At 35.9% G+C, this 21,804-nt stretch overlaps 2 protein-coding genes across 4 annotated transcripts in view; both read right to left on the bottom strand.

The window, feature by feature from the left end:
• LOC107709073 (neurturin-like) overlaps window positions 1–6,745 on the bottom strand; it is a 20,131-nt gene extending 13,386 nt beyond the window's left edge. The window contains exon 1 of the mRNA XM_016513462.1: window positions 6,670–6,745. Coding sequence (XP_016368948.1) covers window positions 6,670–6,700 — 31 coding nt within the window. The 5' untranslated portion in view covers window positions 6,701–6,745. The remainder of the gene's footprint in view (window positions 1–6,669) is intronic.
• A 12,529-nt stretch (window positions 6,746–19,274) lies between these two features.
• LOC107709084 (CMP-N-acetylneuraminate-beta-1,4-galactoside alpha-2,3-sialyltransferase-like) overlaps window positions 19,275–21,804 on the bottom strand; it is a 44,082-nt gene continuing 41,552 nt past the window's right edge. For all 3 annotated transcript variants that reach the window (XM_016513479.1, XM_016513480.1, XM_016513478.1), the window contains one exon: window positions 19,275–20,194. In XM_016513479.1, the coding sequence (XP_016368965.1) occupies window positions 20,105–20,194 (90 nt within the window). In that variant the 3' untranslated portion in view covers window positions 19,275–20,104. The remainder of the gene's footprint in view (window positions 20,195–21,804) is intronic.

Here is a 21,804-nt window from a genome sequence, read left to right on the forward strand (position 1 = left end):
AATTTATATATATATATATATATAACTAAAACATTACTATTACAATAACTAAACATTTGTAACAAAGCAGTAAATCACAAAGACACTCGCCTACACCCAATCAAAAGATGAAAATAAGTTTGAGATGATTCACCATTGAGCAACTTCCTTCAACTTCAAATTAAGAAAGCATTTCATTCATCACTGCGAAAGGTTGTCAAAACACGCTGTAAGCCACAAGGGTTTTGATGTGGCAATATGTTGATGACACAGGAATATTTTTTTTAAAAACAAATATGCCATTAAAATCAAACGATAAGAAACCTAAGTCAACATCCTCCTGACATACATCAAAGAGAACGTGCTTAAAGACGGACTGTGAAACTGATATGATGTGTCTGGTTTCAAACCGTCACACTGAGCTGCTAATGCTGTGCAGCACGTGCCAATCACATTCATCCAATGAAAATACCTGGATATGCTCATATTTAATGTGATTCTCATCATCTGGGTTTCCTCTGTTAGGACACCTGTGAGAACTTGAGGAGAACTGACTTCATATATTGATTAAAAATCACCAAAACACCAGCTGATTCAAACACACTGAACAAAAATAATGAAGAAAAGTGATGTTAGTCCTGCAGTATTTGATACAGACACCTGATCTGATGTTCAATCATCAAATGCTTTGACATTCATTCGGACATTTTTAAATGTGTGTTGTTCATAGTGCTAATAGTTTCTGAGGCCACTGTATAGGTTTACAAGGTCATATATACAACTAGATTTCCATATATATATATATATATATATATATAACCGAGACTTGTCATTTGCACTTATATATTGCTGCTCTTTTGTTAGTTTTGACTGCGTCACACTGAGCTGCTAATGCTGTGCAGCACGTGCCAATCACATTCATCCAATGAAAATACCTGGATTAAAAATTAGCCACTTAACATGTTTACATGACAAAGTAAAGGAGCCAGTGTATTTGCAACATGTGCAAAACCAAATGCAAAACTTAAACAAACACACTATTGTTCAAAAGATTTGGTCAGTGTTTTTGCCAGAAAATAATACTTTTATTAAGTGACAGTAAAGACATTTAAAACATTACAGAAGAATTCTATTTGAATTAAATGCTGTTTTTTTTTTTTTACTTTCTATTCATCAAAGAATCCTGAAAAAGAAAAAGAATCACGGTTTCCACAAAAATATGAAGCAGCACAACTGTTTTCAACATTGATAATAATCAGAAATGTTTCTTGAGCAGCAAATCAGCATATTAGAATGATTTCTGAAGATCATGTGACACTGAAGACTGGAGTAATGATGCTGAAAATTCAGCTTTGATCACAGGAATAAATTACATTTTACAATATATTCAAATATAAAACAGTCATGTAGACATGCTAGTGTATGTCTACATGAAAATGCATGTGTGGTGCAGCTTATTTATAATTCTGACACTTAAAAGTGTGCAACTTCTTGAGGGAAAGTGTTCTTTTTTTCTAAAAAAAAAAAAAAAAAAAAAAAAAAAAAAAAAAAAAAAGAGAACCGAAAATTTAATTTTTCACCTTAAAACATTAAAAGCAGCTAACTAAAGCCCACAGCCTTATATTGAAGGCATATAGAGACCAGAATATCACAGAGACTTGAAGATGAACTCTTTTAACTTGTTCTAGTAAGTAACCACCTAGCAACCACCCAGAATGCCCTATGCACCGCATAGCAACAGCCTTGCATCACGGCAGGGAGCTTTTTACAGGCAAGTCTTCTGAAGGATCTACAGTTGTGAATAAGACAGACAGAGAGATGATCAGAGATGTATATATTTTATACAAGCCCGTCTGTGAACTAAGAGAGATGAGCTGCATTGGAAGGACAATTTTGATTCTCTACTGAGAAACTTCTGTGTGAGCGTGACAGCGGAGAACCAGATGTCCGGCTGCGAACACACACACTCTCACACAACCATCTATCTCTCATCTCCTTGTTTCTCTGTGGTGTATACAGATACACACATCTGTCAGCTCCATTAAGACAAATGAACCTGCTCACTGACATGATGAATCAAAAACATCTCGCAAATAATAAAATCCAGCGTGTGCGCGAAACAGATAGGAAACACTTTTCAGCAGTGTGTGTGCGTTCGCTGTGGGGTCCGAGCTGTCAGAGGGAGAAATGGGAGCCAAAGGAGAAATCTGGGTGGGTAATGTGTGTTATTGGGAATAATGAAGACCCAACTGGAGGGCCCAACTGAAGTGACAGAAAGAGAAAAAGAGAAAGAGATGAATTCTGAAAAGTGTTTGTATTTGTTTACTCTGATGACATTACAGAACATTCCACATGGCTGAGTGAACTCGATGCGTTTTCACTCCTAACTATCCTGCACACAAGCACAAACTCATACACTGTTCACTGCTACTTCAAAATTACATTCTATATCAGGGTTCCTCAAATCTTGCCCTGGATGGCCAATGTGCTGCAGAGTTTAACTCCAACCATGATCAAACTCCCCTACCTGTGATTTTCTAATGATCCTGAAGACATTGATTAGCTTGCTCAGGTGTATTTGATTAGGGTTAGAGCTAAACTCTGCAGGAAAGTGGACCTCGTGGGTCAGATTTGAGGATCCCTGTTTTATACAGTGGCCTACTGGTTCAAATCCTTACCCAGAGGAACATTTGTTTGCAATAAAATGTTGCTGTTGTATAGATTAGGAGAAATACATGAATAAAAACAGACAAAATGAGTCAATAGTTGACATACGGAGTGTAGAGATGAGTAAAATAAAATAAAAATTATGTGCAAAAGGCTCAGCTCATTTAGTCTTTGGAAGAATCTGATGAGAAATGTTTGAGCTCATATTGAGATCTCTGACTTTTGAGTGGCATCTTGTTAAATCTGAGCACAGTTCGAGACACTGACTACGTTTACATGGACATCAGTAATCTAATTATTTACCTTACTCTAAATAAGCCAATATTATGATTATGGTGTTTACATGAGTTGCTTTTAGAATATTCCTTTCATGTTCCCGTTTTACATGTTATAGTACATAGTTCGATTAATGGCACACGTCATCCTGTCTGAAACGCTACAGAAAACGTGATAATTGGGAGGTATTTCTCAGGGGAAAACAATTTTGGCCAAAACAAACAATAATTATAATTAATTATATATTATATAATCATCATATAATATATAATTATAATTAATATAATAATAAGTATAATAACTAATATAATAATATTTGTATATATGTATGGGATAATGCATGGCTAGCTGTGCATTAAACGATTTTAACTCACGACATGGAGGGTGGTTGTCTCTGCGGAGAGCATTAAAATTGTTTAATGCACAGCTAGCTGTGCATTATACCGCTTATACCATGGTTATTTTCCAGCATTGACATGTTAAAGCTGTTAATTATGTTTGTAGAGCAATATTTGACCGGAAGGGTAAAAATGATGGTTATTTTCATCAGTTACGCTTCAAATCAGACACACAGATAAAATAGTGCGGTAAGATCACATTCATTTGAATGAATAAATTATAATATTTATTTGAATTAATTATTGATCGATCGAGCGAACGAACGAACGAACGATCGAGAGAGAGAAAGAGAGAGAGAGATGACAGTTGTTGAGTGAATTACCTGCATCTGTGCGTCTCTGTCTACAAACAATGATGCTCAGTTTAGTTACTTAAACAGTTACACCTCCTTGCTGAGGAATATAATGCAGCGATCCAGTATCTAAACTATTTTATTAATAAAAGTGGCGGGGCAGCATTGACAACAAGTTTCTGCACTCGTGAATGTTTCTGTGTGTGTTTGTGTGTGTGTCAATGAAAGCAGCACATTAATACAGAACGGTGTCGGTGATTAAACTGACTTGGAGCTACCTGTGCATTATACAGTCTTAATGCATATCTGCCAGCCAATCAGAATCGAGTATTCAGACAGACAATGGTATAAGAGAAAAATAAAGTTTATAAGTCAGAATGCATGAAATGTATTGTTCTTGTGTTCACATTGGTATAATTCCCTTCTAAGCAGTTAGCATTTAACTAGTCTTTAACTAGTCTAGCTCACAGTCTGTTTACTGACCATCTGTTGAAAATCATACATAAAACCATCTTAATCTGGAAAACTTCACTTTATCTAACTTCTGGGAGGAAGAGCACACAGGTTTCATTTATAAGTCCTCCTGGAAACCAAATCATGTTTACAAGGTTTTGAGGATGAAATGATCACTGAATAGGTAACATTTTCCAGGTTAGGAGCATCTAATCTTGATGGGTTTTGATTGAGGCACTTAGTAGCAACTGTAAAATGTGAATGAGCAAACCTGCATATTCCATGCATGTGAAATAAGTTAGTTAATGAAAATACAGTCGTTCATTGTTAGTTAATGTTAATTCACAGTGCATTAACTAATAACTTTTGATTTTAATAATGCATTAGTAAATGTTGAAATTAACATGTACTAAATTTATTAAATGCTGTAGAAGTATTGTTCATTCTCCGTTCATGTTAACTAAAGTAGTTAACAAATGTTAACTAATGAACCTGATTGTAAAGTGTTACTATAAACTTTTGTTTAATGTTTTTGTTTTCTGCTGTGCATTTAGTTAATTTCTCCATAATGATCTATTACTGTGGTATACTTCTATTTCATATAAACTTGCAGTTCTTGTCCAAAATAAGCCGTATAATGTGCACCAGACTTTACATCAAAAACCTGGCTGAGCAAAACTGGTATTTAATTTTATGTAAGAATCTGACCCTCTCAAACTATTTTATTAAAAAAGTAATAAAATAATGAATTATTTTATATTAATTCAATATCTGATTTGAAAGACATTTTTGTTTTCTTTTTTTATGATAAAAAAAGAGAGAACTATAAGATCCAGCATTAAAGTAAACAGTGACTAGGAGGAAACTCCACTGCGGGTGAGCGGGATTCTCCAAAAATAGACAGTTTGGAAGTGATTAAACAGTATTACAGCTTTCAGTAGACAGTAAAACTGAAAAGAGCTTGACGCTTGCATTAGTGTCTCTTAACGGAGGTGTGATTCAGACACTTGAGCGTTAGCACACCCAATCTATCACAGCAACAGGAAAACGCAGTATTCATCATGAATACATGGCAGGTCATAAACTAAAGAGACCCACCTATGATAATACAGGGGTTCCACAAAACTCCATCAAACTCTATTTAGCAGCATCACCATAAAGCACATCACGTGCCCTGTGAAAAAACACCATATGCTGTGCATCTTAAAAAAAGAGCACACCAATGACTCCGCAGCACTGCTATTTAATCTTTCAACATGACATAACAAATAACCCGAGAGAAATTCCACAGTCTACCCTGCTGCCTCAGTCACATAATACCATGCCAACAGACAAATAAATTAATCATTTTGATCCAAGCTTTACAGTATACAAGGGAGTAGCCTGCAGTCTATTTGGAAGTGTTTGCAATCTGATACTGAAATGCAATGTTACCTGCTCAACAAACGTGCCAACCAACTCAGCCAGATGGGTGGGATATAGGTATAGGATGCTACATATGGGCCTGTTTCTGCGTAAGAATCTCGCACATTCCGATCCAAATCTTTTAAAAAGACATTTACAAGAGGAGACAGCAGTGGTGTGGTGTGCATTTGTTCCAGCACAGAAAAGATGGGGAAAAGACAATGCACCTGAACCAGAACCGAGATCAAATTTATAGACTTGAGAATTTAGAATTACATACATATACATAGCATATGAGACTTCTTAGCAAGATATAAGACTTAAAGAGACCACACAAATGGCCATAATAAGACCCCAGAGTGGAGAAAACAGTCCCGGGATTCTCTTCTAACTGTATCCAGATTTCATCCCTTCCAGACAGGAAAACAGCTCTTTCAGGAGCACACTTACTGTCAGTCTCATAATCAATCATCAGCTCAGTCAGCTGGGAAAAGCTTGTCAAATAAGCAAAGGAATACACTTCATTAAGTATTCTGAGGTACACTTTCAACCTGTTTGTACGAGATTGAGGAAAGCCAAGCAGTTAAGCAGCTTTTATTTTCCTTTCATTTTGGGGGATCAACCATCTTTCAACAGATCCAACAATAACATGCATATTTATGCGGTTTTATCAAGAAAAAGGACATTTTAAAGGAAAGGGGAAATTTAGAAGAACAAAAACAATCAAAGTCCAAGAACTCATGCTATTTTAAAAGACAAGTTACACGTTATATTTAATAAGGTTACACATAACCATATTTTTAAAAAGGTTACATTTTAATCGAATCGAATACTCTGTGGCAAATGACAAATTATTTCTGATTTTTTTTTTGAGGGCTTAGCAGCAACACTTAAAGCAAGAACATTATATTACATATTAATAGCTATAAGTTACAAATACATACACTTTTTTTATTATCGAAAATAAATCTGACTTGAAAAAAAATACATGCATTTTTTGTAATAAGCGCCACAATAAGAAAGGTTCTGCCGACATAAATATATACATATATAAATTATGTCTGTGTTTGTGTGTGTGTAAATGTAGTAATTATGCTAAAAGTTCAAACACGCAAACTTTAGACCACTGCCTTACTATATAACATGATGCAAATTAAATATCTAAAGACATTAAAGAAAAGAAAAGAAAAGAAACCTACCTTTTCTGTCCTGATCGACCTCTCCTGTCATGGACTTGAGTGAAATAAATTAAGAAACGGACAAGTGAAAATAATCCACAGATAATGAAAACGTATTCCTTAAAATGTTTCCTCTGGCCCTCTCCCTGTAGTGATGAAGCATAATTCTGAACATCCACGTTTTTCACATAAAATTGCGTCCAGAGCGTCCAGATAGCCTAGGGTTGTCTTGACTGACCCAGATGCGCCTTAAACGCACGATCGGACGCGTTCAGCTCCTCAGGACGCGCTCTCTGCTCTAAACGCAGGAGCCCTGCCAAAATCAAGTCCCATAAACACATGAGAGTTTTGAACCCCTGAGGTGTCAAATTCCAGCCCCTATCACATGTTACGCTACAAGCGAGCGACGCGACGCGACAAACTCCAGCGCTCCCCTTATAATCCACGACGCAAGGGAACGCGCCGCGTTCCACTGATTATAATGTGAGCCTTCTGATTGGTCGATTGGGTGCCTACGTCACTCGCGTCGCTGATTATAATGGGTTCTAGTCTGTCGCGTCGCCAGCAGTGTAGATGAGTGAAAGACGCAAGATCAGGTAACGCACTCACCTGGGCGAGACACTGGAGTAATTGAGCTCTATTCTATTCTATTCTATTCTATTCTACAGGTTCACTTGATAAAATAAGTAGATTTGTACAGTTACAGAAGGACATGTGAGTGGCTGCCACAAAGATTTCCCAGTGTTCTGCAATGCATTTGCTGTGTATTTGAGTGCTCAGATAAGTTACTGTGCAGTTGCCGGAGTTACTTTCCTTGGTTGCAAGATAAATGCATACTACTCTTAGTCAAAAACAGCCAACTCACAATTTAGATAAAAAATCCTGGTCCCTACATACTCTATTTCTTTTTGTTGAGCACAAGAAACTCCTGTAAAAACATAAAAAATCGTTCTGATCCCAAACTTTTGACCGGTAGTGTGTATATATAGTACCGGTAATTACTATAATTAATAGTAATTATAGTCTTTAATAGGCCTATAAGGTTTAAGATTACATAAAGGTCTTAGGTTTCACACCCATTCATTTTTAATAAATAAATAAAGTATATTTCAATTTGGCACATTGTCATAGCAAAATTAGGCAGCCAAAGATCAACGAAAATGAAAGAGAAAATTAAAACCAGTTCAATTCAATTCAAGTTTATTTGTATAGCGCTTTTCACGATACAAATCTTTGCAAAGCAGCTTTACAGAAAACTACAGTAAGTTTCTACAATATATTTAGTAGTAGCTTGTCAGTGGTGACTATATCAATCAGTGGCATATTAAATAAACATTAATTTAATAATTAGGCTTAGAGAGTTTGTTCAAATCACTAATCAAATGTGCACCAAATATGTGCAAAACACTTGTAGCTCAAAGTGCTTGACAAACAAGATTGTAATATTTTTTGGGACATTGTAAAATCCTTGCTGATTTTTATTCAAATGTATTATATGTTTACATATAAGTATAGTTATATATATATATATATATATATTAAATGCTTTAAAAAATACATTTATATTTTTCAAGTATATTTTAAAAATATGGTCAAAAATATAAAGGTAGAAAATATATTAATCAATCAGTGGCATATTAAATAAACATTAATGAGACATTCTGATTTAAAGGTCAAATACCAAAGCTTTCTGGCTCAATCAGAAACTGCTCTCTTATCTGTGATTGCGTCACTTCACGGCTCTAATAGAAATCAGCGTGCTTGATATCAACACCAGATTTCAGACTAATAGAATAACTGACAGGTAAGCAAACAACACACTTTCCCACAATACTGAGGCGGGATTTCTGAACGGCTGAGTTTATCAAGATTGGCTGCAGCTCAAGCACTTCTGCGCTGCTTTCTGAGCTGCTCTCAGATGGTGTGTGTGTGTGTGTGTGTGTGTGTGTGCGCGCGTCTGCGGAGCAAATGCCCATGCCATCTGAAACAGACAGAGAAAGAGGATTAAAATACCTTCCTCGGGCGAAGCTTGACCTGATGTCTCGCTGGGTACTGATGGAAACCCTCTGTCAGGGTGTAAATGAGGTGCTGTGGCTAAGTGGTTAAAGATGTGGGCTGATAATCCAAAGGTTACAGGTTCAAATCTTTGAAGAGGTGATTCATAAACTACTATAAGTGGCAATGCATTGCTTTGGATAAGAAAGCCTCTGCATTATGAATAATACAAATAAAATGAGTGATGTCTGCCCATGCAAAACTCACCATGTTGATGCCCGGATGATCCTATATGATTGCTTGGAAGTTGATGAAAATGATTACAATGAGTCACACATATATTAGGTGTATCCTGAAAGTAACACGCAAACTATTTTTACCAGAAGTCCAAACATCGGCAACAGTTTCAAACAAGGAGGAGACTGTCAGGAGCCCAGACACAAGACCTTAAGATGGACACACTGTGTCCTGTGCTGTATGACACTCAGTAGGGATTCTTGTTTTTCACTTACACACACAGACACACACAGACACAGACACACAGACACAGACACACGCAGACGCACAGGCACAGACACAAACACACACACACACAGACGCACGTGCGCGCGCACACACACACACACACAGACGCACAGATTTTTTTTACTAAAAATAAGTAGAATAATTTTTTTCACACTAGTCTTCATAGAAATGTCTATAATCAAACATTTTCGAATAAAATAAAATACAATATTTTTGGACACAAATAACACTTAAAATAAAATAATAATAAATAAAATATATTAATATATTATTAAAATTAAATATTGTTGACACCCTAGTAGTTCACTAGTCACCCAAGAAATGTCTATATGTCTAATCAAATATTTAAAAATATGTCTGAATGTCACTGCAGCTAGAAAATCTCAAACCATGCTGCATGATCTTTTCTCTTCACAAACTTCACTTTTCTTCTTCATTTTTGCTCTTTTAATCAACTGTTTTTTTTTATGGATGAAGTCAGTTCTCCTCAAGTTCATGCAGGTGTAGAGGATCACATTAACTATGGACGTTGCACAATTGCAAAGTGTCCCAATACATCCAAATCTACAAGTTAAACAGTACTGTTTTTATCCATTTTAACTAGCAAACTTCTCTTCAAGAAATGTTTTGCAGGAACAGTTTTGTGCTGTTATTCATTTAAACAAATGCAACTTGGTTTGACACTGATACATAATTCAAAGACATTTCTACTTTGTTCATTTAAGTGATAATCTAATGAAGAGCAGTAACTGAAGTGGCTTTGAATGAAAAGCAGCTGCTGGCTGGTTTCACACTGCATGTTCCCGAGCGCTGTCTCTAACAATAAAGCAGACCGTGAAAACGGACTAATGACGAATATGATTTGATTTCAATACTCATTCACTCCGGTCGGCTTCTGTCAAAGTGATATATATTCAAGGATACGCTCTTCAGCTGCGAAAACAAAGCGCTTCGCTTGTAAGATCTCCGAGTGTGAGGGAAACTCGGTCCCCGTAGTGCGATCACAGAGCCGGAGCCGAGCCGCGTTCAGACAGATGTGATGGAGCGGAGCTCGCTCAGGAAGCCAGACTGCGTGTTTGCACAATTCCTGCTACACAAAGTTCTCCTAAAAAAGACTAGTCTGGATAACATCAAACTAATTAAAACAAAAAGCATGCTGTTTTTCCACAAGAAAGTCCTTAGATTTGGTATATTTTGACAAAGTGTGCCAACATTAGGAGCCAGAATTTTACACTCTTTTTACTCTTGTGAGCTGATATTTAATCAGGGCAATGAAGGAATAATTTACATTAATAAATGGCTAGGGAAATAAATAACATATGAGATATGCTCTGTCTGAGCCAGTATGAAATTGCATGTGTTGACCAACGCCATCAATCTAAAGCACACTATGGCTCGAGCCCAAAGAGAGCACTTGATGTGGACTGACGAGGTCTATACACCTTATTTTTAACGTAAGACCGGCCTATATGACAAACATATATATTTTCAAATATATTTAAAAATATACAAAAAAAAAATAATAAATTATATATATATTTCCAATATATTTTTGGGCCAGTTTTGGTGTATTTTTGAAAATATATTATAAAAATATAAATGTATTTTTTTAAAAGCATTTAAAAATATATTTTGCCATCCGTGCATTTCAATTAGTATTATTGAGATACTTGTCATTTTTATTAATATTTTGAATCTATTTTGAAATATATTTTTAATTTTAGTTAAAGAATTCGTAATTTTGTTGTTGTATTTTTTTACATTTTTAGTTGTTTATATAATTTTTATTTAATTCATTTTTATTTTGACATATTTTAGTACATCAAGTTAAACAAAATTAATATGAGAAATGAGAATTTAAAAAAATATTTTATTTTATTTCAGTCAACGTTTACTTTTAAGTAATTTTTAAATAATTTTGATTATAATAACCTTGGAACATAAAACATTTGAATAAAAAAAGCAAGAAACATACTTTACAATGTTCCAAAAAAAACATTTAAATTATAAAAAATGTATTAAATTAATTATTAAATTATAAAAATATTATATGTGTGTGTGTGTGTGTGTGTATATACCGGTATATATATATATATATATATATATATATAAAAATAAATAAGTATATGTATGTGTGTATATATATATATATTTGTGATTACTGTAGTCAAATTTTCTTCAATTAAATTATTTTTGTATTTTTTCTAGGCACTTGCTTGTCATGGGTAACACAAAATATTATATGTGTGTGTGTGTGTGTGTGTATATACCGGTATATATATATATATATATATATATATAATTTTATTCAGATTCATCATTTACAACATATATTTAAAATATATTTTGATATTTTTTATTTTTTAATTATTATTATTATTTTTGGCTGTATGTTTGGAACTTGAACGTGTGAGGCTTTGCTTTCAGTTATTTAAGCTGCTTGATATTGCAAACTGGTATTTGTGACCATATTATTTTAATGTATTGCCGTAATCATAAACACTGGTTTGTAGTGCAAATAATTTGACCATTTACTGCACTGTTATTCTTCTAGTTATTCCTAGTTATACCTATAGCGGCGAATGAGTCAGAAGTCTCGCATATTCACAGAAAATAGCTTACTTTTGTCAGAAAATTCAAAATGACATCACCACAGGATTGAGGGTGGCCCAGAACCTGACCTCTGCCCCGAGTCGCTCTGTCCTTCATGTGTGTCCAGACGTCCTGCTGAGACCGGCTCTCACTCTGCTGTCTATTATGAGGAAGTTCTTGAGCGGAACGAGAAAACAATGGGTCAGAACGAGACTGCGCTCATCACAGACTGACCTCCTGAGCCCCGCATGCAGAAGAGCGCTGGGGGTCCTGGGTGGTCACTGCAGGCCCACGGTTTCAGGATCAGACTCCTGTGGATCAGGTCAAGCTGCTAAATCACTCCTCCAAGCCGCTCCACTGCAGGAGACAAGACTAGCAGTTTGATCCGTCTTCTGGTTAGTAAAGTAACAGCACAGCTCTCCTCAACAAAACACTCGACTTGAGGAATCATTCATGTCTGGAGAACAAATGCTCCAGGATGAGTTACATGCTAAAGTTAATACTTTACGGTTATTTTTTTTGTTTTATTTAGTTATCATTATGGAGTTATGGGTTTATTCCAGTGTTATTTTAGTATCATTGAGTCTTAGCAAACACCGCTCATAATGTTAATAAAACCCACAAATCAAAAACATTTAGTTCAACACAGTTGTGAATGAGATGTGAAGCTGAGATTGTTACAAAAACATACAGACCATAAACCAGCAGTAGAAAGTGAACTATTGAAGGAACGGCCGTTCAGGTTGGAAAACAGCACATGCTGACCTCTTTAAGACAAACTATAAACTAAGAGGTTATAGTAAACAGCGCTTGAGTTTATATTTAGTGTTTCCAGCCAGAGAATGCAGCAGCACATAGAGAGGATGCTTGACTCTGAGGTAAACACACACACACACACACACACACACACACTTCCCAGAAGGGCCTCAAACTCAAAAGCTTTATCTTCCACATCAGATCCGTCCTTCTCTCGAGGTACAAGTACATGGTGTAGCTTTACAGAGAACATTCGGACAAAATTAAACACCATTAAGATGGACCAATCACAAGGGCTCTGCTTCAGGATGAGAGTCTCGAAAATTAAATGAAAGGAATGGAAGTGACATGAGGATTGAGGCAATGACTGAAAGAAACAGAGACAGATGTAACACATTGAATGAAACATGACATTTTGAAGATGAAAGACTGAAACGGTATTTTCTTGTAAACCTATATAAAAAAAATATTTACTTCATTTACAAGTCCAAAATCATTTTTTACAGTGTACTAAAATATAATAATGTTAGTTCATACACAGTTTTTTCACGTAAGAAGGCCCACACTGTAAAAAATGACTGCTGCGATTAGTTATCACAACATTAGAATAAGTAATAATGTGTGGTTTCAACTTTAAAAAGTAAGCGTTCGTGCTTGACTTAAAAATATATAGTTCAGTCATGAAACTCTAGATGGCGCATTCTGACGGTGTGTTAACGTAACTGATGATATTCAGAGAGTTAAACGACTTGGCACAAGCTGATTGGTTCATGCTGCATATGCAGCCAATGAGCGTACTGCCTTGCATTTATATGGCTGGCTAGCACTCACTTGAGATTCCTGCAGCGCACTTTCAGAGTTTCTCTGAAACCCTCCACCTTCCCCAGCTCCACCTGTATAGATCAGCTACGGGTTATTTTAATATGCTATTTGTGCAGCAGCAGCATGTCTTAAATACTCACGGCACCGTATCACCATATGCATTGGCAGTAGCAAGTTCCTGTACTTGCTTGCAGCAGCAGCAATAATCTACAACTACAGCAATAACCAACAGCAGCAGCAATTCAGCAGCAGTGTAGCAGATCTGTTCCGCCAAGACCAAATGCATTAACATTGTCATATCCATCACCATGCTAAAATCTTCAGAGAGTTGTCATTATTGAACTGTAAGTTTAGTTCATTTGGGATATTTAAGTTATTTCAACTATTTCAAAGTTGTTTTGAGTAATTGCAGCAGCATTTTTACAGTGCATTTATAACATGTGAGAAAAATACTATTTCCCCCCTCCGCCTTATATTTAATTATTGCCTTTTATTTAATATATTGTTGACTTTTATAATCTAATAAAGAAAATCATTAAAACATTATCTGGAAAACATTTGGTTTATTAAGCTGTATATTTTTCCTGTTCACTATTACTAACATTTTTGTAATATTTAAAACATTATTTTATTAAACTATTATACAGTAAAAAATTCACAAATCTGTACATAAATCTTCTGTTCCAGTTTTTACCACATTATTATTATTATTATTGTTTATTTTTAGTTTTTTTCCTTAGTCTTACTTATTTAAATGTTCTTTCTGTTCTCTTGTCATATATGTGTTTATACCAAGAGCTCCTAAAAACAACACATTTCTTGTGTGTTTGCACACACTTGGCGAAAAAAGCTCATTCTGATTCTGATTATTAAATAAATATTCTTTTTTTTTTACAACTAGGGCTGTCATGTGCACTTACATGCTGTAGGATCTTTTCTCTTCACTAACTCGTCTTCATTTTTTGCATTCATCTTTTAATCAGCTGGGGTTTTTTTGTGATTTCTATTGGATGTATGAAGTGAGTTCTCCTTAAGTTCACACATGTGCACAGAATCACATTAAATATGGATGTTTTTACAACCGCAAAGTGTCTCAAGAATCCAAATCTGCATAGAATATTCACAATTAATCTGATTTCCAGCCAGTCTCTAGAAAGTAAAATGAAACAGCAATATCAAATTAGTTAAACGTGATAAATAACGTGCATTAAATGTGTTCAATATCTTAAGTCATATTAAAGAAATGCATTATTTTGAAAACCCCTGCTCTAGGAAGCACAATCCACATTTAAACTCTTTGTACTGCTTGAACTCTTATTGAGCGTGAGGGCATTAAACTGCTCCATTTGATGGTGCGGAAACTGCCCTAGCTGTGTTTTCTGTTGGACTTTAAAAGAAAGGGTGTGAGTGGATGACCTGTCGGGAAGAATAAAGCCAAAGCGGAGTGATTCTTCACAGGCGGAGCTCAGAAACACGGCACACACTGGCCTTCAGTGCGACTGTAACCAAACCCTGCTCGACTCTGTTCTGCCGAGTGTGAAGCCGTCAGGATGTGACCTCTCCATCACAGCCGTGTCACGAAGGCCCACCTACATGGACAGACGCACCTGTTCCAGCCCTCCATTCACTTCTCCAGCTCCCAAACCTCGCTGCACCCTCATCCCGCGGCGTACAACCAGGTCAAGGATTGTCTTTAAATAGGAGACACCTGCCCGTTGTGTCCATAGCTCAACTGTCTGTGATCTCACACTACTTTCTAAATCTGTTCACTGCACTCCGAGCACATTAACCGTTGGCCGTGAGGAGCGTGGCATCCCATCGTGCGGCCCTGAACACCACACAGCCGCAAAGTTCGCAAGATTTACATTCCAGATTTCACTGTTAACACGGCGATTAAAAGACATCTGGTAACACTTTATAACGTTCCTTAATAACATAAACAAACATTAAAAAAATGCTGTTTTTATAGTGGATTTCTGCCAGTTCTTTACTGTAAATTTAACAGGTTTCTTTCCAGTGTACATTCAGCTACGAAGCACCCAGTCGTCTGGTCACTGTATCAATGAAAATGTTACAAGCTTGAAAGAATCTCAAGGGCAGTGTTTGTGAAAAACACTTGGAAGGAGGATATAAATGAAGGAGTTTAGTTCTTTTGGTTCCTTTATTCGTCTCATAGCTGATAACCTCAAAACTACAAGGCATGATTCACTATAACCCAACTGAAGATGCTATTAAAAGTCTTTTAACCCAAGATTTCATTAACTCAGCATTATATTTGAGCACTGTTTATACTTCTCCAGCAGGAAAATGCCACCGAAAGTGACAGTAATGCACTTCAATTTGAAAATGTAAGGGGAAAAATAGCTCTAAAACAAAATCCTGAATTTTTTAAAATCCCATATACACTACCATTCAGATATTTTTCCAATAAATAAATAAAATAAATGCATACATAAATTAAAAATAAAAACATAAATAAAATAAAAAAATCAGTAAGGATGCTTTAAATTGATCAAAACTGACAGTAAACACATTTATAACATTATAAAACATTTCTATTTCAAATAAATGCTGTTCTTTTGAACTTTGTATTCATCAAAAAATACAGAAAGAAATGTATTACCGTATTTACAAAACGTTTTCAACATTGATAATAATCAGAAATGTTTCTTGGGATCATGTGACACTGAAGACTGGAGTAATGATGCTGAAAATTCAGTGTTGATCACAGGAATAAATTACATTTGACAATATATTAAAAATAGAAAACAGTTGTATTAAACTGTAATATTTCAGCATTTTACTGTATTTTTGATAAAATACATGCAGCCTTGGTGAGCAGAAGAGACTTTGAAAAACATTAAAAAATCTCGAAAAACATTTAAAAATCGTTCCAACACCAAACTTTTGAATAGTAGTGTAAAAAATTCATAAACTATTAAAGTTGATTCCATTTTGTGGATAAGAGGTCATAAATTTCAATTGTCAAAATAATCAGGTTGAGAACTTGCGTAAACTAACTGACCAAAAATATTTCAGTGTTACAAAAATAAACGCACCATCTTAAAATTAAAACATAAAAACACACGGGAAATCAAATCCAGAATGCCAATATTACTTCAAAACATAACAGCTAATTTCTTCCACTGATTTAGAGTAATCCTCTGTAACTAGTCTGGTAACTAGTAGGTTGCTGGTTCAATCTTTTATCATTATGTCCTTGATCAAGACCCATTGTGTTTGTGCTGAACGAGTCTTTGGATTCAAAGCCTCAGTTAAACCAGCAGGTGAACACAGTTAAACACACAGTAGACAAACCTTTACCCACTAGACGCACATCTGATGCACCACACATGAAAAACTATAATCATATTCTGATATGTCGCTACATGATTCTGAACAGCCTGGAGCAGAACGTCATGCCACACAAAAAAAAAGAAAAAAAAAAAAGGAAAAGAGGTGGATTATGAATCCAGACCGTCTGGAACAGTACTGGTTTCAGAAGCCAAACAGAAGGATTTCCAGGAACAGCACTTGACGGCACGGACTCTTAAAAAATTCCTAATACTTCCATTAACCTTTTGGCACAAGGACCCTGAAAAACCCCCAGCGCCGTTGTGAGTCATGAGACAAGCAGCTGGAGTGTTTGCTTCCGCCGCACACATAAACATCCAACTGTCTGTTTCACCAAAAAAAAAAAAGGCAGGTTGATCAGGTGGAAGTTTAAATGCTAAACATGAGCTTTCCATAAACAGGTGCTGATGTTTTTCAATCATGTAACAGTAGAATGAACACAAGTCAATGACAAATGTGTTTAGATGAGTAATATACTGTTATATAAAGCAGTTAGATCCAGTTCTCGAATCTGATTGGTCGAGAAGCGTAACCAGTGCTGAAAGAGTGGCAAAGCTTGCCTTTTCTAAATACTAATAGAGTGCATTAATGCCTATCCAATTTGTTAGCAGCCTTGGTGCTGGAAGTATTTTTCCAATAGGGGATTTTTTTAGAAAAAGCCTTCGTTACAAGCCATAAACCAGACCAACCAACTGAATCAAACCAACCCACCATGAGGTGAAACAAACTTTGATTTGAAGCAAAAAAAGCATGTGAAAATCAGGCAAAAGACAAAGGTACAAGACTGTGTACTCGACGACTTCAATCAGGGAAATAACTACAATCCCATGAATCATCGCGAACGATATAATCAAACTGATTTTGACTATTTTTAACTGAATTGAGCAAGATAATGACACTACTTTCACACTTGGTTCGCTTGCCTGGGTCCGAACCCGAGTTCGATTGCTCCCTCCTGCCCCCGCTGGACTGCGTTCATATTATTATTATTTGGGTCCGAACCGCGGTCCGTTTGCGTCATCAAGCCAGCAGCTGTTTACCCCGTTGCTTAGTAACGACGGCGCAGGTGAAGGCGGCAAATGCATAACATTGCTCTCTGCACTTTTATATATTTACGTTTTGAACCGTTCGTTTTGTTTACAAAGCTTGGGTACATAACGGCACTTACATCTGTCTTACGAATGTACTGCAAATGCTCTAAAAACGCTGAAGGCGAACAGAAATGAGACATACAGCTCTCTGTTTGCAGCGTGTCAGGAAAGTGAGTGAAACACACACATTTTTATCAAATAATACGTCATTAATAGCAGTTCACTTCCGTGATTTGGTACGATTGCGTTCACATCAGCAGCGAACCGTACCGGAGTTCACATGAACCGTACCCCAGACCACCCTTTTTTAAGCGGACTCGGGTATGGTTCGCTTGTGCGCACCCGAGTTCGGAAGACAGCGTTCACATCATCCAAATGAACCGAACTCTGACGTCAATAGAACCCGGGTGCGCACCAAAAGTGCTAGTGTGAAAGCACCCTAAGTTTGCAACAGACCCAGTTATTGAACTGTATCAACACTGAACTGACTCGAGCTGAATAACACTATGTTTTCTGTAGAGCTGCTTTATAGATAAAATGAGATTCATAACCAATTTTACAACATTAACACTCTTATTTTCCTCTATTAATGTGAAGCAGCTTTGAAACAATCTGCAAGTGCATAAAAGCTATTATATAAATAAAAGTGCTATACTATAAATAAACTAAATAAAAGTGCTTTAAAAATAAAACTATTATAATAGTTTTATAAATATAAACCTACTAACTTAAAGTTGTTGATTTAATACATAAAAATATTTTTAACATTTATTGCAAAATATGCATATGCCTGTTGAAAAAAGCAGCATATGCTGGTTAGGGATGTTTTGAAGCACGGCTGCTGGTTTGAGCTGGTCTTGTGCTGGTCCTAAGCAACTAGCTCCTGCTCAGGACCAGCTTAAACCAGCAGCCATGCTTCAAAACATCCCTAACCAGCATATGCTGCTTTTTTCAACAGGGATATATTCAATTCTTTTGATTTCTTTGCAGAATCATGGGTAATGTATGATCAATTAACAACCTTGTAGCTCACAATAGGTCCATTAAAATCAATTACCCTATAGAGAAAAGCTGTAGAAAAGATAGTACTTCAAAAATGTGAAATAAAATTTACTTTATTTACATGTCATTATTTTAGTTTACTTATTAAAATACTTGTTTTATAGGTGGTATCAACAATGGTATAGAGAATCATGTAATTTGACTTGTATTGGTACCAACAAATGTTATTTGCTACTAACACAGCACTCACTGAAGGTCTACTATAACATACAATTCTTATGCATTATTAGGGGGCCGTTCACACAGAATGCATCTTTGCATCTAAAACGCGAGACGCAGCGCTCAGGAACGTTTTTTTTTTAAAAGCGCAGTGCAGAACGCCTCTTCCGCCATGTTGCCATCAAATACAACAGTTTCCATGCCAACTTGCTACTGTAAACAAAAGCGTGCAACGCTTGCCCCGCCTCCAAGGTCTTCTGATTGGTCCACTGTTTTGGAACTGACATTGATGAGCGGCACTGCATGTAAAAGTTGAAATTCTTTTAACTTGACACAGCGTCTTAAAAACGTGGCGCTCATGTGCGAGACGGCCATACATGTCCATCTAGCGCGTTTACATTGAAAAACATGGAAAAGTAGCGCATTTAAATGGAAATACGCGTTCTGTGTGAACGGCCCCTTACACATCAATTGACAGTTCAAATGAAAAGCCCATTTCAGACTGAATGTAGAAATCTTGATAATACTTTAATCCACCTTGTCTCTTGATCTGGTTATACACAGAGAGGGATATACATGTGCAAGGTGCAGGAAACAAGCGGATGCTGATTGGTTTTAATGGCACACGTCAGAAGAGCAGAAGAAAATTAACAGTGACAATCATTTGTTGTGTGCTCTTGTGCATAGCCTGAGATTGAAGAGAACAGTAATAAAGCATTCAAGCTGACTCAGCTTAAAAAATAAAGCATCTTAATGACGGTGATTAAAATACTGTGTAATAAATACTGAATACAGTGGAGTAAAAAAGCAGGAGAAAGCAGGAAGTTTCCAGTCTCTGTCGGACGTCATGGCACACAGGGACGGACTCTTTCTCGCCTTCGTGACATCTTAAAACAAGCATTACCATGTTTGAGGTGAGGTTGCCATGGACACCTTCCAGCATATGAGGTGAGGTCACTTCCTCCGGCTGCATCATGTGATTGGCTCATACATCTTTAGACGTTTGACGGCTCGTGTTAGTGTGAGTCCATCGGCTGGGATGCCGGTCACCAGTCATATGGTGAATACTATCTATCCGCTGCATGACGGGGGACGTGACGTCAGATCCCATTGGTCAGGTCCTGAATAACGCCCACCTTCACCAGCTTTTGGAGAAACTCTTTCTCTTTGGATATGTTGTGTGTCCATGACTGGGTGTGTGTGAGAGAAAGAGAGAAACAGAAAGAGCACAATAGGGTAAACGCTCATCAAAAGTTTGTCACGTGTGCTACGTTTAAAAGAGCCATGACGTCTGCATATGCGACTTCGCTTTTGATTTCACAAGCCACAAAAGCAGTTCGGACGGTCCACCTAAAGTAAACATGTACAACAACAGAGGTGCTCTTCTAGGTAAAGAGAGAAAATGACAAGTCACTATGAAATATAGTGCCATCTACTGATTTGCATTTTAAGTTGAATCGTCCTTTTGATAAAACATGTATCTTCTAAGTAGAAAAAATAACACTTTTTGCACCTGAAATAGGCCAGTTTAGGCCCACATCACAGGTGTTTTGGATAAGTATCTTATTTTATTATTTCGGGTCAGTGCTGTGATGCCACTGAAAATATAATCTTGTACATGCATTTTTATGCTTTTCAAACGTAACCCTCATATTGCATTCAAAATCTGTATACTATTGTCCGTTTGGACCTGAAGTATCATTATTTTATAAAACCATAATATTATTTATCTAAAACCATTTTTCCCCAATACTAATGAGAAATTTTATTTGAATATATCTTTGTATGAAATTTATAAGAACATTTAATCTGTGGACCAGTATATTAACCCTATAGGAATCAATGGAATTTAATTCAATTCCTTTGAGTTTAACTCATGATTGCTCAAAACTGTCCAAATTTACGAAACCTACATATTTATTACAAAAAAATGTTCAATTACAATGTTCAATTTCAGATTTCAAAATTTCATACATTTAATTTTAATGCAATTTAAAAAAAAAAAATCAGTTTCAAAACTGTGTGAGATGTGGGGAAAAGGCTACATATATTTTGCAATATTTTTGTGACACTAATATAACTTATAGATAATTTTACAAAAGTATTTGTGACGCCTAATTGTATCCATACATACCCGGGTCCAAAATTACCCAAATATTTTTTTTAAGGTTATATCTCTTTAAAAATAACTGTAAAAAATATGAAAAAAACCCGCTGTGTATTTTAAGGGTCTTAAAGCATTTGCAAGTTTCATTTCCTTATCATTTAATTCCCTTACTATTTATTCCCTCAAAATGGACCCGAATGTTTTTGAGGGTTAAAGGTTAGATTTTCTGTGATGTATTTACCATTTTTTAATTGAACTCGTTTTATAATTGATGAACTGAATCACTGAACTGACTTGAGCTGAATAATGACACTATTTTCTTTTTATTTTCTTTTTTTATTTTTAGAGCAGCTTTACAGCTGAATTATATTTTGCCTCATTTTTGAAGTTTGCATCATAGATTCTGTTACTTCCGTTTAATACTGTGAAGCTGTTTTGTATAAAAACATCTGTATGAAGCGCTATAGAAATAAAGTTGACTTGACATTGTTTTTGCATATTCTGCTGATTTTTTGTTGTTGTGTCAATCTCTTGACACACACACACACACACACACACATGTCTGGTTTGCTATCCTTGTGGGGACTCTCCATAGGCGTAATGGTTTTTCTATTGTACAGACCGTATTTTCTACTGCCCTACACCAACCCTACACCTACACCTACCCCTTACAGAAAACTTTGTGCATTTTTA

Source organism: Sinocyclocheilus rhinocerous, unplaced genomic scaffold (genome assembly GCF_001515625.1).
Source record: "Sinocyclocheilus rhinocerous isolate Xijiao unplaced genomic scaffold, SAMN03320098_v1.1 scaffold835, whole genome shotgun sequence".
NCBI classification, from domain to species: domain Eukaryota; kingdom Metazoa; phylum Chordata; class Actinopteri; order Cypriniformes; family Cyprinidae; genus Sinocyclocheilus; species Sinocyclocheilus rhinocerous.